Source organism: Elephas maximus, chromosome 22 (assembly GCF_024166365.1).
Source record: "Elephas maximus indicus isolate mEleMax1 chromosome 22, mEleMax1 primary haplotype, whole genome shotgun sequence".
In the NCBI taxonomy this organism is placed as follows: Eukaryota; Metazoa; Chordata; class Mammalia; order Proboscidea; family Elephantidae; genus Elephas; species Elephas maximus.
In genome coordinates this window covers 20,134,868-20,153,272 of record NC_064840.1, presented here as the reverse complement: position 1 = coordinate 20,153,272, position 18,405 = coordinate 20,134,868, and the positions used below count along the sequence as shown (strand labels likewise).

The following is an 18,405-nucleotide window of genomic DNA, read 5'->3' as shown; positions in this document are numbered from 1 at the left end:
CAGAAACCAGAGCCAGTCAAGAGCTCCTTGGGGCTATAGTTGGTGATTCTTTGAAGACCAGATCTTCTCCTTTGCCCTTAAGCGGCAGCTACAGTGAATCTTTGCTGCTTCCTTGGCCCCCAGTAGGCTGCCACATCAGCAAGCAAAGTTGAGCCCAAGAGAAGAGGGTTCCCTCCACAGCAGGTACCCCACAGTCCCACACCTCCCAAGTCTGCCCTCCTCCCAGAACTTAGAGGGCAAAAGAAACTGCCATGGGTGAATGGCAGCCTGGCAAAAACCCTTCCTGATCACCTAGCCTAGCAACCCATTTTACACGTGGGGAAACTGAGGAGCAGAGAGGCATGGGGACTGCTCCAAGCCATCAGAGACCCAAGAAGCCAACTGGCCTTGCCCAGTGCAGGAAAACCAGGCTTAGACTGGCCACAGCTGGCCTCCGCTCCCACCTTTAAGTCCTGTTCTTTTCTCCAGCCCCCCGAGAGGCTTCTCCCAAGTTTATCGATTGCTGGGGCAGCCCCGAGTCAATATAGTGCACTTTGCTAATTAATCTTTTCCAGATAATTGCAGGAAATTATTGGTTGGTGTGAAGCAAGAGTGGAGAGGCTGCTTCTGTCCCCAACCTGCCCCAGGGCAGCTCTGGCAAAGCCCAGGATTGCTGGCCTAGTCCCACTCACTGCCCAGCCTCCTGCCTCCCCTCCTGCCCGCACTCACGTCTCTGCCCATATCTGAGGCAATGAGTCCCATCTCCCCTCTCTCTCTCATTCAACCCCTTCCCAGAATCCTCAGCCCAGGTCTCATGCCACGCCATCTCTCCGGATGAGACAGGAAGCACTGGGGGCAGGATGGTCTTGAGTTCAAATCCTGACTCCGGCAATTACTAGCTGTGCAACCGAAAATGAATTGTTCAAGTTCCCTGAGCCTCATCTGAGAAACAAAATAGAGTTTGTAATCTCTACATCATAGGCTGCTTATAAAGATGAAAGAAAAAAAAGCATTTTAATATCAATTTAATATGACCTCTACAACGAATAAAAATAATAACTGTAACACTAAATGGGGACTTTGCCACGTTCCTAGCACAATGCGGTGTCTGATAGGTGCTATTAAAAACCTGTTGCCATCCTGTCTCATTAGGGGGAGAGTAATTGGGAGTGTGTAGCAAGGTGTATAGGGGTTTTTGTGTGAGAGGCTGACTTGATTTGTAAACTTTCATTTAAAGCATAATAAAAATTATTAAAAAAAAAAAAAAACGTTGCCATCAAGTCAATTCCAACTCATGGCAACCCCATGGGTTACAGAGTAGGACTCCTCCATAGGGTTTTCTACAATTTTTATGGAAGCAGCTTGCCAGGCCTTTCTACTGTGTCGCCACTGGGTGGGTTCAAACCACCAACCTTTAGGTTAGCAGCTGGTTGCAAACTCCTTGCACCTCCAGCTCGTTCCTAGGTGCTATTGTTATGGCCATTTTAGAGAATGGGAAACTGAGGCCCTGGCCCAAGGTCACACAGACAATGAGAGGCTAAGCCTGAATCCACTCAATGCCTAGGATGCCAGTCACTGCCCCATGCTGTGTCACCAAGTCCAGCACAGTGCCTGGTATAGAGTGGGTGTCACCAAAAGCAAGTCTTGAGCTTGCCCATCTCAGAAGCCAGAGGACTCATCTCACATGTGAAGGAGGTGATCCCGGGGAGGATGCTGGGGGTGGGCACAGGGCTCTGAGGCACCCAAGGCCGCTCCGCCCACCTAATCCCCCTGGCCCTAGATCTCCGGGCCCACTTCTGAGGGTCTGAGGGAGTTGTTTGGCCAGGGCGGGCTCAGTGTCCCCCAGTGGCCTTTCCCAGGCCCCACGTTAATTAGCAGTAACTGAACACTCCTGGACAGAATTCCCCTGCCTTTTGAGGTTTCTCTCTTTCTCCAGATATCGTTTTAACACATAACCTCGTCGGGCTCTATCTACCTGCTCCTAATAAACGTCTAAGACTTTAATGAACTAAATAGCAAATTACTTTTTTATTCAAGAATGAAATTTCATCATATTCATAATTCATATTTTATTTCAGACATCTGCTGCTGATTACATTACATTTAACTAAAATTAGATGATGCTCAGAATGCAATTAAGCCTCTGCCAAATTCTCCGGCCCACCAATGCCGGCGGAGCTCAGCGGGGGCCGCTAGGAACCTAATATGTAATTAGGAGCTATTTTCTAGCTGTTTTTAAAGTCTGAAAATTAGCTGCCTTTATTAATCACACAGACAAATATAAAGTGGAACCAACGCTCGCTGAAATTTCTAAAAGGGATTTTTTGTTTAATTATACGCCACAGAGCTCTGCGACTCGTTTTGCATGTTGATTTGTTGTGCACTGACATTTTGACAACTGGTTCTCAATTTGTCTGTCGTAGTTAGGCAACAACAAAGCCGACGGTAATACTTTAACTTTCAAAACCTTCAGTGCGCCGGGGAGAGAGAAAATGGCATTCCTCGCTGCGAGCCGCTGCTCAGGCTCCGGGAGCCACAGCGACCACAAGTCACAGGGAGAAGGGGCGGGCTAGGGGCTGAGGCTGCTGCGCTAGGAGGGCCTGGAGCACTGGACCACGGGTCAGGAGGTCGAAGTGCAAGGCCTGACTCTGCTGTGTGGCTACAGGGAAAACCTTTGCCTTCTCTGGGCCCTGGTTTCCTCCGCTGCACCATGAAGGGTTTTGGAGCCTAAGATCTTTAAGCAGCCTTTACATCATACCCTGTGCTAAGTTGTTCCCATGCGGGAACCCTAGGAGGGAAATCTATTGTTGGCCCATTTCACAGAGGATGAAACAGACTCAGTGAGATTTGGCGACGTGTCACTGGCAGCACAAGGACTCAAACTCGGGTCTTGTTGACTCTGCAGTCTTAACTCTTGTATCTGCCCTCCTGGCTGGGTGGCAGCCCTCTGGGCCTCGATTTTCCATCTGTGTGGCTTGGACAGGGTGAAGTGGCTCTCCAAGCCCACTCTGACACGGTAGCAACTGACCTGGTACTTGCACACTTGGTAACTGAGCAGCCCCACTGCAGCCTTGCTGGAGGCCAGGGAAATGGTGTGCAGCGGTGGGCCACGGCATAGAGTGGACTGAACCCCGCTGGGCCCCCTCAGCTCCTGAACTCACTCCGTGCCCTGGGGGCCGCCTCAGACTTCCCTGTGGGCAACGACACCCAACAACAACGACGATAATATACCAGACAGCTTTTCCCTCTGTGCCTAGCACTGTGCTGACACTCTATTATCTACACTTCTCCCACCCTATGAGGTCGGTTCACAGCCAGGCTGAGTGTCTCATCACCTGGGTTCAAGCCTGGTCTCCGCCACTTCCCTGCCGTGGTGACCTCAGGCAGGCCGCCTCACCTCTCTGGGCCTTGATTTCCACACAATTAAAATGAAGATCTTAACAGCACTCACCTGTCCAGGTGTTGGTGAGGACTGAATGGGATAATGGGAGCTCAGGCCAGATTAAGCCCTCAATTGATGGAAGTTACCTGTTATTTTCCCACTTGACAGATAAGTGTGTTGAGGCTCTGCAGAGTGAAGTACCTGCTGAGCTGAGAACTGTACCCAGGTGCATCTGACCCCACAGCCCATGTTCTTCCCCTAGCGCCATGATGCCTCCCTAGTCCCCACCAGGGCGGGCTGGAGAAGGGCCTGAGGGACCCACTGTGGGGTCTGGTCTGCCCCATCTGGCCACCATGGCTATTTCCATGGGGCCCTCAGAGAACCTCGTCTCTTCTCTCTCATTTCCCATTTGCCCCCTGAAGGGGTCCTTGGGGGCCTCTGGCTGAAGTCAAGGCACAGTGGGGCCTGTGCGGGGGTCTTCTGCCCCTGCTGACCCCAGGCCATTGGAGCCAGCACCTACCACCTGCATCCTTCGCTGCCCCCAGCCTTGCCCAATGCAAGTGCCAACAGGGAAAAGGAGGGTTTTTTTTTCTTTTTTTTGAAGACAATGAAACTGCCAATAAACTCTCAAACGCAGCGATAGGCAGTGACTACCTCACTTGCTCTGACAGCTGAGACTTTGCGGGGAAGGAAAGTGACAGGCATCTGCTGACATCAATGCCACTTCTTTCGCAGAACCACCTGCAGGAGAGGTGGCCCCGGGAGACCTGCCCTGCTCAGACGCCAATGGGACTGGGCTGCTGCGGCTGCCAGAGGGGCTGGGGTCAGCCACAGGAAAGCTGGACATCCTGACTTGTCGCTCCACTACTCCCCTCTGAGCAGTGCCACGTGCCAGGCTCTGAGCGGGAAACAAACCAGGAAACCCCTGCCCTAAGGGACTTCCATGCCATCAAGGGGACCAGCAAAGAGGTCCCAACCCTGGCAGGAGACTATCAAAATAGGGGTGGACCTGCTCCCCTGAATAGGGGAGATAAGGTGAACTCCCAAGACTGAAAGGCCCCTCTAGGCACCTACACAATCCTCCAATCTGTCGCCTCCTTTCTATCTGTCCCTAATGGCACTGTCCCTGTCGGGCTTTCTAAAGCACAACTGTAATCCTGCCTTCCCTGCCTAACAGCCACCCTGGCTCCCCAGCACCCTCAGGGTAAACCTTGCTTCATGTTGGCTCAGGCCCTGCCTCACACTGTAAGCCAGCTGCTATTGAGTGGTGTCAGCTCTGATTCGTGGTGACCCCATGTGTGTCAGAGTAGAACTGTGCTCTGCAGAGTTGTCTGTCGGTGATTTTTGGAAGTAGGTCACCAGACTTTCTTTTGAGGCACCTCTGGGTGGACTTGAACCACCAAGTTTTCGGTTAGCAGCCGAGCACATTAACTGTTTGTATTACCCAGGGACTCCGCCTCATACGATAGGCTTCATCTAAACACCAAACTGTTTGTGGCTTCCCTGCACCTCTGACAGCTTTGCTTACCCCAGTGCCTTCACTGACTGGTCCCCTCTGCCTCCTGGCCCAGCCAAATTCTGCCCGGGCACCTCCTCCTTCAGAAAGCCTTCCCGATCCCTCCTACACTCCAGGCTGGAATGTGCACCCCTCCCTGGGCTCCATGTCAACTTGAACCCACTGTCACTGTCAGTTTGCTTGGCTGGCTCTCCACCCTGTTAGCCCTGGAGGGCAGGGCAGGGTTCTATTTGCCCCCAAGAACCAAGTACCTAGCATGTAGTATGAACACAGGCAATATGTCTACTTGTTGCCTCACCCCCAGCCAAACTCGGGCTCAGCCACCACGACTTAGGCCAGGCAGCCTCCTGCTCGTGAGGCTGTGAGGCCGTCTAGACTGGGGGAGAAAAACTAGCTTTGGGGTCAGAGGCCCCAGCCTTGAGTCTCGCTTATTAGCTGGCTTGCCTGGGATATGTTGCTTCACCTCTCTGAGCCTCATCATCTTCATCTGTGAAATCGGAACAGCAATATCTACAACATGGGGCTGAATTGTAGTGATTATTAATGACCCTTGTAATTATAATGATTATTAATTCATTGCAACTGTAGTGATTATTATGTGGACTTCTGTTTTCAAAATCTGTGGGTCCTTCAAGGTCAGCTTCCCGGACCAACTCCTCAGAACTGTGAAGCATACATGTTCCTGTAAGATTGTCCAAAGCTTTCTATTTGTCATGTAATTCTTATAACTCTTAACATATTTATGTGACATCCTCTCAACTGGTTGACATCTTCCTTACCAGCAGGGATTGTCAAATTTCAAGGCTCCTTGAGGGACTCAATAACTGCTGGTTGGCTGAGTTCACCTTTCACCACCTACTCAGGGCCTTACACAAATCTGAAACAACCTGGGGACTTGAACTGAGGAAGAAACTTCACAGTAGAGATTGCAAACTGGATATGGAGTCAGACAGATCTGTGCTTGTGCCAAGCTCTACCTATTACAGACTGAGACTGTGGGATAGCCACTTCACCTCTCCAAGCCGTGGTTTTCCCTTCTGTAAAACAGGGGACAGAGAATTCACTTCTCAGGATGTCAGAAAACAGTGTACATGAAGGTGGCTGGCACAGAGCAGATGGTAGATGAATGAACATCTACTTAAACTCAGAGTCCTGGGTTTAAACCCCAGCTCCACCCATTTCTGTCTGGGTGACATCACACGTGCCCTGTTGCCACCCTGAGCCTCAGTTTTCTCCTCTAGAGAATGGAGACAACACCAGCTACCACCAAGAGCCATTGTGAGAATTCAGCGAGGGCATGCATGGCAGCCTGGCCCAGAGGATGTGTTCTGTAAGTGGTGGCTGTTATTTTATTGTGCTGAATTTTAGACATTTGCAGACCCGGACACCTGCACCCCCTACCTAGGGCCTCCCCCAAAGTCTGGCAAATGGGGTATGGAAAGGGGTATAGATGGGCACTGGGCAACATCCCCCCACCTTAAATATACTCAACAATGGGACATTTCCTAGGCCTGGGATCTTTCAGCCAGTACTTCAAAGGGCTTTAGAAACCCTATTCGTCATGCCAGCCCCCTGGCGGAGGGGAGAAGGAGGGTCTGTGGAGGCCTTTCCTCCCCTTTGATTGAAGAAAGGATAAGAAGCACCCACCCCATCCTACCAGAACCTCCACCCCCATCATCCTTGGACTAGCCAAACCCCTTTGGGGGCTAGGGAGGTGGGCTCAGGGCAGCCAGGTTTCCTGAGCTGAGCAGTGGGGCCACACTACAGGTGAGAGGGGCCACTTTCTGTCTACTTTTCTATTTCTCATTCATTCATTCATCCAGAAAACCTCAAACTCTTATCATGCACCAGGCACTGCACTTGACTCGAGGGAGACAGCCTGGAGCCAGAGAGCCATGACCCATGCCCTCGAGGAGCTGACCACTTACCAGGAAGACAAGAAATAGAACGAGTCAACAAATGATTGCACAGTTTGAAAATAAAACAAATGGAGATGAGGAGCGACAGGGGAGAAATACTTTACAGGGAGGGTTGGTCAGGGAAAGGGTGTGTGGGGGAGATGTTCCAAGCAGAGGGAACAGCAGGGGCAAAAGGTCCTGGGGTATGCTTTGTTTCCATCACCATCATCATTGTCATCATCATCCATCATCATCACCTGCGCTGGACTCTCTCTGTGTGCCCAGGTACTACTGTGAGTGATCACATGTTTAATTTCTGTCTCCTGCACTGGAGCGTAAGCTTTCTAAAGGCAAGTACTGCTTGCTCCACCATTACTCCCTCAGTAACCGAAAACAGCCCCTGGCACAGAGTTGTCACCCCATAATATGCTAAATAAATAACCAGGCACTGTGCTAATGGTTCTATACCATTACTTCACGAATCCCCACAACAGGTCTTACGAGCTGGCTAACTGGCCTCATTCTCTAGATAAGCAGGCTCAGAGAGGTAAAGTCACTTGCCCAAGGTCGCACAGCCAGAGAGTGGCAGAGCAGGGATTTGAACCCCATTGTATCTGGGCTCTCATGCTCTCCTGCCCAGGCCCTGAGGCCCACCTATCGTGAAGCGGGCCAGCAGACAGCAGGGGACCCCAGTCCCCCCACCCCCTCCAAAGTAAGCAGGTCCCAGAAGGGCAGTAAGGCAGGCTCCATAAATAACCCGTCCCTGGGCCCTGCCAGCGGCGCTTTAACAGCCCGAGAGTGTGTGTGTAATACAAACAGCACTAATCCCCTGTCAGTTAAACTGGATATCAGAGGAGACAAGCTTCCGAGCGGTGAGGCCTAATTGAATCGAATTGAAAAGGCGGAATGGGCGGCTGGGCGGTGGAGATGGGATGCCGGCAGCAGGCGCAGGGGGCTTGGCGCAGCTGTCTGGGCCTTCCCTGTCCCTGGGCCGGGCAGTGGTCCAGCCTCCGCCGTGGGGAGCCAGGTTCTGGGGGGCGGATTGCAACGCAGGGAGGCGCCCCATCCAGGGTGCTCCGCCCCCTCCGGCCTCCCCTTTATCTGCTGGCTCTGCCATTTTCTCTCCATCGCTGACCCTTTTTCTCTTCCCTCTGTTATCTCGAATAATGTCACTGCCTCTTTAGAATCTATTCATCAGAGCAGAAAGAAGCCAATGCTGACACTGATTAAAAAAAAAATACCATCTGTGCCTCACGGAGAACGAGCTCTCAACCCAGCCCTGGTGCCCTAGCCCGCCCCCGTCGCTGCTGCCTGCCATTTCAATGGGGGCACGGAGGGGTAATCAGATTCTGTGGGGGCGGGTGCCCTCCCACAGGTGGGTGTCCCCCCAGCTCGCTCTCAGAGTCCTTGGGAGACGGTCGCTGAGAGAGGTCGCAACCTGGCGGCCCCTGGCGGTTTCCGGTCTGCAGACAAGTTTGATTTGGCCATTTGGTGGTGGGTTTTTTTTTTCTTTATCGGTTGACAATATTTTAAAACCGGGGGATTTTACCCTCCAAAATTCAGATTTCTTAATTCTCTTTAAAAACTAGATAGATGTGGGTCTGACACTACACAGGGTGGCAACGGGCTGGAGCTGGAAGGCGCTACGTCCTCCCCCCAGCCTGATTCATTTGTGCCACCTGTCTGGCCCGAGGAGGCTTCTGAGTTTGAGACCCCTGAGTGGGAAGTGGTCCTGAAGGGTATTGAGAGGCCGGTGGAAATGAGCCTAGGCCACAGCCTCAGGGGCATTTTCAAGCTGTCTGCTCCCCACCCAGTGATGGGGGCTGGAAATAGTATCCTCAGAAATGCTAAAGAGACTGAGGTCCAGAGTGGGAAGGCACTTGCCTGAGTCACACAGCACTGCAGAAATCTCCTGACTCCCTGGACAGTGCTCTCCTCAATCACAGGAGGCAGATGAGGAGATGGGGTCCTGACTTCTGGCACCTTCATACACACACACACACACACACACCACCCACTCCCCATCAAGGCCGTTCAGATGCCAGCAGCCCCAGGATTCCTGCATCTGGGGGCCATCAGCCCTCCTGGGAGCAGGCAGCTGTCTCCCAGGGCATATAGCCTTCTCTACCTCCTTTCTGGCCTTGGAATGCCCCTTCTCCACCCAGCACCCTCAGCCAGTCTCTAGTGTCAAAGAAGAATGAATAAGAGCCGTAAGGCCTGGGTTCGAGTCTAAGCTCTGCCACAAACACACTCTGTAACCTCAGGCAGGTCACTTCCTTTTTCCAGGCCTCAGTTTTTCCACCCTGGTGGTTCTATCAAGGAGTGCTCTTGATGGGCTGCCATTCCCTCTCAAGTGGGGCACTTGCCTCTCTGGGGCAGATGTCAGGATGGTAACCAGGAGTGAGAGCCATTCCGATGCGCATCCAGAAGAAGGTCAGCTTGGGCACTGGGGTGAAAAGAGGGGGCTGAAACTGATGTGGGCTCCTGGACCACTATATGGGGATCGGCAGCCCTGGCCCAGCTGCCTGGCTGCAGCAGAGAACTTCCTGGCCCCGTGAAAGTCAAATGGGGCACGGAGCAGATGTGGCCAACTCGGCAGCAGAAGGCAGGTATTCGAGGGGTGCCTCTTCTTCCAAGGCGGGGACGGATTACCCAATAAGCAAGGTCACCACAGGCTTACTTCTTCTTACTTACTAATCTGTAGTGCACAATGTCACATCTTTGATGTGGGGAAACCCATGTGAAATTGTGCACCACAGATCAGTAAGAAAACACAAGTAAGCCCGCACGTACTCTGCTTACTGGTTAATCTGGCCCTGGTTCAGCGACATGTCCTCTGGCTTCCAGACTGGCCAGCATTGTGGTCCTGGGGCCACGTTTTCCGAAGTGGCTCAGCCAAATCTGCCTTGTCATCTGGAGTCCTGCTGGGCCAACAGGGTTGGCTCTTTCCACCCAATCTTCTCCCTCTAGGTGTCATGTCAACAATCTCAGCCTGATGTCATAATGAAACGGGAGGGAGCCCTGGGCTTTGGAGACTTTGTTGGGTTCAAATCCCAGCTTGGCCAACTCCAACCTGCTGCGTCGCCTCTCTAAGCCTCAGTTTCCCCATCTCTGATCATAACAATAGCTCTGTTTATTGGCTGCTCACTCCAGGCACCAGACTCCTGGCTAAGTGCTTGACGTGCATTATTTCAAGTGTCCCCATCAAAATCCCATGAGGTGGGCACTGTGAGTATTCCCATTTTACAGATGAGAAGTCTGAGGCTCAGAGAGGCCATATGACCTGCCCAGGGTCCCATAGCTGGGCGTGGTCACGCCACGGGTCCAGGCCCGGCACAGTGAATGGGATTCATAATTTCTAGGCAATGGAGAAACCAAGGAGCAGAGAGGGCAAGAGACCTGCCTAAGGTCACACAGCAAGCCATGTCACACCCTCTTTCTTGCCTTTTGGTTTTCTCCTTGCCTCCCCTTCTCCACATCCTGCTCACCCTTCTTTTCCCATAAATACCTGCCCCCACCTGGAGCAAAGTCAGTTGAGGCATCACAGGAAGAGCACTGTACCTGGAGTCCACAGACCTGTCTCAGATCCTAGCTTCTTCAACTGCTGACTGCATGTCTTCCCCTCCGGGCCTCAGTTTTCTTGTATGTAAAATGGGCTCACCACACTTTCCCTATGAGCTTGTTGCAGGCGCCGGTGGAAAGAACTGACGTAAAAGCATCCTGAGCCACGGGCTGTAGGGCCCTCAAAGGCAGGAGGGACTCTGCTGGTTACCTTGCTTCCTCAGGGCCTAGCCCAGTTCCTGACATGTAATAGGCATGCACTGAACAGTTGTTGAGAACTAGAGACCATAAAAGGCGCCTTGGAGGCACAGTGGTTAAGCACTTGGCTGCTAACCAAAAGGTCGGTGGTTCAAATCTACTAGCCACTCTGTGGGAAGAAGATGTGGCAGTCTGCTACTGTAAAGATTTACAGCCTTGAAAACCCTCATGGGCAGTTCTACTCTGTCCTATATGGTCACTGAGTCAGAATCGACTCAATGGCAGCGGGTAGAGACCATAAGCAGAGGGCCCAGGACCTGCCTGCAGCCCTTGGCAGTCATGGGGAGGAGGGAAGAGGAAGGAGGGCAGCTCCTTCCTTTCCAGGCAGGGAGGATGCCCATGAGGCCATGGGGAGGCCAGGTTGGCCCCTGGAAAGCCTCATCCCCTGCCAGTCCCCCGTCTGTGTTGAGGCGGGGACACCTCGGTCTCAGCCAACATGTTATGCAAATGCCTCAAAATGGATGTTTTCCTTATCAGATTAAAAGCCTTGCAGTGAGAGCAGTCCCAGTTAATCTCCTGAGCGGGCCTTGGCAGAGCAGCCTGTTCCAGCGGCCCAATTCCCATCCACTACCAGGGCTGTGTAATGAGGAGGCTCCCCCATCAGCTAGCTTGCGAAGGTGATGAGAACTGATGCTTCCCGGCCTCCCCCACCCCTTCCCACTGTTTGGAGGGGGTGGGGGCACCCAGGAGAGGCAGGCCCTGACCCCCGTTCCTGTCACTGTTTCTGCAGAAGGAAGCAGAGTCCAAAGAGAACCCAGCAGCTGAAGGCCTGGCCCACCCCCGGGTCATTCTTCCGCAGCTTCATTTGTCATGTTATAAGCTTTATGGTGGGAAAAAAAAAATTAAGACGAATGACTCTGCTTTGACTTAAGAGCCTGAGCCAGTGTGCGTGGAGCCCAATGTCTATCACCCTCACAGCCTGGACTGCGCAGGACAGTTTCCCAGCACCCAAGGGACAAAAATGGCCACTGAGTCAGACTGTGAAGTGTGGGAAGCTTGTGTCCAGCCAGACCTATGGGGTTCAAATCTGGCTCCACCCCCTCTTGGCTCTGTGGCCTTGGGCAAGTAAGTCACTGAACCTCCCTGAGGGAGTCTCTGTCTGATTCTCTGCAAAACAGGAAAATAATTGAGGGCCATAATCCAAAACACTATGAATCCCAGAGCCTGGCACCAAAACTCACTTAGCAGGTAATGCCACATGAATGAACACGACGTTGTTTACGATCTTTACCCTACTGGGTGGACTCTTCATACCATTCGCTGTAGAAACTGGAACGGTGCTGCCCCGGCTGCCACCGGGCATGAAATAGAGTGTCTACTCCTACAGCCTGAGAAATTCGCAGTTCCAACTCACATGTGCGTAAGTCACAGACCTGAGGAAACTGTCCCCCAAGGCTGTGGTAGGAATAAATGTGACAATGCCTGCAAGGGTTAGCACACTGGCACGGAACAAGGCCCGATTTTACATACGAGGAAACTGAGGCCCAGAAGGGCACACATGCAGGCAGCAGGTCTGTGGACTCCGAATACAGTGCTCTCCTTGTGATACCCTGCTGGTTTTGTTCCAGGTGGGTGGGTGGGTGAGTAGGTGAGCATTTGTGGGAGAAGGAGGGTGAGCAGGATGTGGAGAAGGGGAAAAAACCAAAAAACCAAACCCACTCACCCAAGGAGCACTTGGTGGATTCAAACTGCTGACCTTTTGGTTAGCCGCTGTAGCTCTTAGCTATTATGCCACCAGGAGAACGGGAAGTGAGGGGAAAATCCAAGACAAGAAAGAGTACAAGACAGCTTGCTATGTGACCTTAGGCAGGTTTCTTGCCTTCTCTGGGCCTTGGTTTCCCCACCAGCAGCAAATGAAGTATTGGACCAAGTGATTTCAAAGGGCCCTCCTGACCCTGACTGCTGGGTTCTAATTAGAAGCCACTGAAACATTTGTTTGGGTCATGCTGGAGACTATTATTCTCTTCTGTTTTGTTTTGAAAAGACACAGGTGTGGCGCTTATTCTACCCAGTGCCCAGGTTTTCCTTGCACGTGGGGAGGTGGTGGCTGCAGGCAAAGTTCATGCAAGGAGAACACTACATTGTGCTCTTTGGCAGTTCTGCCCATTTGCCCCGTTTTTTTTGTGGCAGGGCAGCAGGTGGGCCTGAGGCGTGAGGGCGACAAGGGCTAAGGCGCCGGAGGGATGAGCGGCGCTGGCGCTGCTGGATGGCTATGACTACTCAATGCCATTCATTAGGCAGGGAGAGGAGAAGGGGCTTTGGGAGGTCACTGGTTGTCTCCCTGAGGAAACAGTAGAGAACAGTGGCCAAGAGTGGGGCTCTGGGGTTGCACAGACCTGGGTTCAAGTCCCCATTCGGCCATTCGGTTGCTGTGTGACCCTGGGCAAGGCACTTCCCCTCCCGGGCCTCAGTTTACTCTTCAGCAGAATAGGGATAAGAACGGTATCTATCTCAAGGAACTGAGAGGACTCACAGGGCTGAGGCACACAAGCCACTTGGCACCGCACAGGGCACATAGTAGGTGCTTGGTAAAGGTTGGCTGTTAGCTCTTTAGGAACGGCCAAAGCCACAGGGAGGGGTCTGACTCTGGACAAATGCAGAAGGCCGGACGTTCTGTAGGACAACTGGTGTGTGCTGTGTGTACGCACACGCATGTGTGTTGGTTGGTTCAGGGGGAGGGAGAAGGGCTGCTGTGCTGGATTAAAAGAGGGTTTAGAGCTGTAACAGCCAGATGTGTGGTCCTGGACAGAATGCTGGACATTTGGGGGACAAGTGGGGCACATGCGGCTATGAACTGGCCATTAGAAATGAAAACCTATTGACACAGAAAGGTGGTAGTTAACAGAAAGAAGCAGGTAACAAAACAGCCTTAGAGCACCACCTCATTTTCTTTAAAAAGCACACACCCCCCCAGGGAAAGGAGAAAGGGCAAAAATCTGGTAATCTCTGGGTGGTAAAGACGTATTTCGATTTTATTTCTGTTCATCTGTATTTTCTTTCTACATCGTATATATACTGTTTTTGCAAAGGTAAAAGTCAAAAATCATTTTCAAATTACAGAAAAAAAGAGCTCGGGCTCTGGAGCCAGCTGAACTGGACTCAAACCCTACGCTCTCCTCTTCCTGGCTGGGTGATTGCAGTCCTGTTGCTTAACCTCTCTGAGCCTCGGTTTCCTTATCTAAGAAGACGATGACTGGGCCTGGCACACGTGCTCAGTGACAGCTAAGGAGTTGGTCCAAAACAAGCTGGAAGCCAGGGAAGGATGGGGAACAGAGTGAGGCGCCTTACAAAAAACTCTGCCGAGGAAGCAGAGCGAAAATACAGACCTCGAGAGGCAGAGGGCTGGCCTAAGCCCACGTGGACGGTGAGACTGGGCCCTGGCGCATGCCTGTGGACTGAAGGCCCCAGTGGTCCCAGGGCAACGTGCTCAGGGTGCAAGGGTCCTCATGGGCAGGGAGGGGGTCGGTGCACATGCAGCAGCAGCCCTCTCGCTGTGAGTCACAATATTTGCTGCCTGTCTCCCAACGTGACACTCAGCCAAAACGGGGGATTTTCTGTGAACTGAGGCTGTGAGGGTAGGTGTTAGATCCACAACCAGCTGGAGAGGCTGGGAGCAGCTCCAAACTCTGATCTGAGAAACTGCCATCCTCTACCGGCAAAGAGAGTGCTGCTGACATGTGACTGTCTCTTCCGAGAGTTAGTTGGGAGGCAGGAAAGTCACTGGGCACTACCTGCGCTTCTCGAACAGTGACCCAAGGGGGTTCCAACTTAGGGGATTTGCACAAACCAGTGTGCTGTTCTGAACTTTCAGGGCTCTGTGAGACACCCTACCTTTCACCTAAGAGTTAAAATAATGAATATTTACTGAGCACGTACTATATGCCAGGCATACTTTCTCAATTTTCTTTAAACCTCTATAGGGTAGGTACTATCCTTATTCCCATTTTCCAGGTGAGGAGGCCACAGCCTACAGAGGTGAGCAGGCTTGCCCAAGATCACCTGGCTAGCAGGTGGCTAAGCTGAGCTTTCAGCCACCACAATGGCCCAGGTCTGTGGGCCTTGACTCACAAATGACTGTAGGGGTCATCTAGCTCAGTGTCCTCAGCCCTGGCCACACATTACAATCATCTGGAAGCTCTTTAAAACTACCAAGGACAGGGTCCTGCTGAGACCAACTACATCAGAGTCTCTGGGGTGGGGCCAGGCGGTCCAGGGTGCTTTTAAAAATCTGCCCAGGTGATTTTGACATGCAGGCAGGAGGGGAGAGAAGGGGCAACTGCTGGAAATGCAAATTGCTTGCAAATGTGCTGGCAGGCAGGTGGCCAGGAGTGGTGAAACTGGTTCTACATGGTGGACACAGCTGGGGGGCTGGGGTGAGGCAAGGGGCTGTGCTGGCCAAGGCCCACAGGCAGCCACTTCACTGGCGCAAGTGTGAAAGGTCACACACACACACACACACACACACACACACACACCCTGGCTCTACAGCTCCCATAGGCAGTTATGGAAGCCCTAAGGCCGGAATCAGCATCATACCCGAGAACAGTGCCTTGCAGCGTTAAAATCATCTGGGGAGCTTTAGAAAAACACCTAAGCCCAGAATCACCCCTGACCAAGCACGTCAGAACCCAGAGGAAATAACTAGCCAGAGCCTGGAAAGTGAGGCAACAGTAAAAAAAACCCAGTGCCATCAAGTCGATTCTGACTCATAGCGACCCTATGGGATATGGTAGAACTGCCCCATAAGGTCTCCTAGGCTGTAATCTTTATGGAGCAGGCTGCCACATCTTTCTCCCTCAGAGCGGCTAGTGGGTTTGAACAGCTGACCTTTAGATTAGCAGCCAAGCGCTTAACCACTGTGCCACCAAAGGCAATAGTAGTAGCAACAAACGTCCACGGAGCCGTGCCAGTAGCATGTAGAGGATGGAGGCTGGCTCTGGAGTCATACTGTCTGATTAGCTGTGTGGCCTTGGACAAGTTACTCAACCTCTCTGAGCTTCTGTTTCCTGACCTGTAAAATGGGAATAAGTCTAACAGCTGCCTTCCAAGGTGGGAGTAGAGATTCAAATAGGTGATGATGTACAGTGTTAGAACAGTGCCTGACACAAAGGGCTCAGACAGTATTAGCATTATTGTTTTATGCATTCTTCGGGTTCTGAGGCATGGGGGACCCCCATCAGTGATGCTGGGACCATTTTTACTAGTTAAGCCGCTGTAGGCATCCTTTCTATGGTATCACGTTCCTGGCAATGACCCAAGGCAGAGCATGGAGAGAGGCCAGGGGTGGGGGGTAGAGCTCAGTAGCTGCTCTTCTGCCCAACTCCATGCCACCCTCCTCATGAAGACGCTGGGAAAGGCCCCAGCTGCCCCCTAGTGGCCAAGGGCAGAAGCGCATTAAATCCTTAAATCCTTGCCCCAACCCCGACTTTGTGCCCTGTCTCCTGTGGATCTGGGGCTCCTAGAGCTTCTGCTGGCAATGTGCTTAGCTGAGAGGGTCTTCAGATGGGTTCTGCCATCTCAGAAAGAGCTGAGTTAGCGGTACTATAAAGTTCAAATAGGGCCAGGTGAGTGCCAGGCACTGGGCTATCAGCACTTTACGTGTCTGTTTTCTGTCTACCCAATCAATTTCAGAAAGAAAGAATGTTCCAGGAGCTACAGTAGACTTTTGTGTCCATGGCTTACAAAAGTCTGCGAGTGGATGGGTGCTGTGATCCCAGAGGCAAGAAGCTTAAAACTTCCCTTTTTGGAAAAGCAGCCTGGAGCCACGCTGGTTAAGACCGGGAGCCCAACACTGTCATGGCAAATCTGTCCCTGCCCAGCAGGAGCCACCTGCGAAAACCTCTCCCAGGATTCCTATCCCATCCCCCAAACACAAATCAACGTGACACTAACCCCTTTATTTCCTTCAACTTCTGAAGAGCTCTGAGGAGAAAGGGCTGCAACAGGGACAGGGACATGAGATGAACAGTGTGAGTGGTCTGGCATACACCGGATCCTTGGCCTTTTTCCTGGACATGGAGGGAAGCACCGTGGACTTGAGAGTTTTTCATTCCCCCTTTCCTTCTTCTCTGCAAACTGCTCAGGTACAGAGTGGATGAAACTGCAGATCGGTCCTGTCTTCAGCCAACCTTCGGACCTGTGTGCCTGCCACGGAGCTCCAAGGGCAGAGAGGAAAGGCAGAGACCACTGCTGGACACCCCCTGGGAGCCGAGGTCCAGCTGGCGAGAAAGGCAGGCCTACAGGAGATGTGTGGGGAGGCGTGAGGCAGCCACACACAGGGCTGCGAGACTGGAACAGACCGAAGGTGTGCTGGGAGAGCAGGGGGGCAAGAGTTACCCTGCTATCTAGGGTGGCTTCCTGGTGGAGGTGGGAGGACCTGGGCCCTGGGAGGCAGGCAGAAGGGTACAGACAGAGGGAATAGAGAAGGACGCTGCTGTAGAAACCAAACATCCTGCACTGGAGTGTCCAACCACGTCAGCCAGGAATCTCAAAGGCAAAGGCAGAGGCCTAGAGCAGATGGGTCTGTGGGAGCTCCCAGGAGGATGGCAGAGCAGCTTCTCCTGCCTCAGGTGTCAGAGGACTCATGTGGCCCCGCTGCCTGACCTGCCCAGACAGCATGCAGAATGCAGACGGAATCTCCCTGGCGGCCAGTCCACTGCAGGCTCTGCAGCCCCACTGCTGGCACTGGAGGTGTACCACCATAGGAAGGGTGTCACAGAGGAGCTGGGGTGCCCATCGGCTGGCAGAGGCCAACTACTGCACCCAGAACTCAGGAAGCGGCTTCCTGGTGGGGCTACAGCACCATGGGCTCATCTCAGAGGCCATCCAGGACTTGCCGGAGGTGGGTGTCCAGGGAGGTGGCCAAGTGGACAGAGACACCAGGGGCACCGATGCTGGTTTCCCAGCAGTCAAACCCGCAGCCAGTCAGGGCCTGCTTGGTGGCCTCCACCGCCAGCTGCTCCACATCTGGGGGAGGGAAAGCAGCAGGTCATCACTGACAATGTCAGTTTCCTTGCAAAATGCTCATCCCTGAGAGCAACAGATAGGCCCTGGGACCGGGGCGTCTTCCTGCTGGGTCCTTCCCAGGTGCCAACACTACCCCACCGACAGGGCAGGGCTGTTCAAGGGGGCCATCTGCAGCCCCTCCAGGTGCTGGAATGTGAGCCCTGCAGCCTCCCTGGTGGGCTTATGAAGGACAGTTAAAAGCACAGGCCCACCAGGATGGCTACGATTTAAAAAAAGCGCTCCTGACCAAGGACGTAGACAAACAGGAACACTCGTGCGTTGCTGGCAGGAATGTAAAATGGTGCAGCTGTTGTGGAAAAGTGTGATGATTCCTCAAAAAATGGAACATAGAATTACTATCTGAACTAGCAATTCCACAAAAGAATCGAAAACAGGAACGTAAACAGATACCTGTACATACATGCTCACTGCAGCACTAGTCACAATACCTAAAAGGTGGAAACAGCTCAAGTGTCCACCAACAGATGAATGGATAAACAAAAGGTGGTACATACATGCAATGGAACAGTACTCGCCCGTAAAATGGAATGAAGTACTAAAACATGCTACAACAAGGATGAATGGTTAAGGCGTCCTGGTGAGTGAAATATGTCAATCACACAAAGACAAATATTGTATGATGCCACTTATGTGAAGTATCTAGAACGGGCAAGTGTACAGAAACTGAGGTTGATGAGTGGCTGCCAGGGGCGGATGGGAGGGAGGTGGTTGTTTAGGGGACACCGAGCTTCTGTTAGGGTGATGGAAAATTTAGAGGTGGATAATGGTGATGGTTGTACAATATG

General features: G+C 52.5%; 1 protein-coding gene across 1 annotated transcript in view; it reads right to left on the bottom strand.

Moving 5' to 3' along the window:
- Positions 1 to 14,993: 14,993 nt before the first annotated feature.
- MVK (mevalonate kinase) overlaps positions 14,994 to 18,405 on the bottom strand; it is a 37,077-nt gene continuing 33,665 nt past the window's right edge. The window contains exon 11 of the mRNA XM_049866332.1: positions 14,994 to 17,560. Within this exon, the coding sequence (XP_049722289.1) occupies positions 17,409 to 17,560 (152 nt within the window). The 3' untranslated portion in view covers positions 14,994 to 17,408. The remainder of the gene's footprint in view (positions 17,561 to 18,405) is intronic.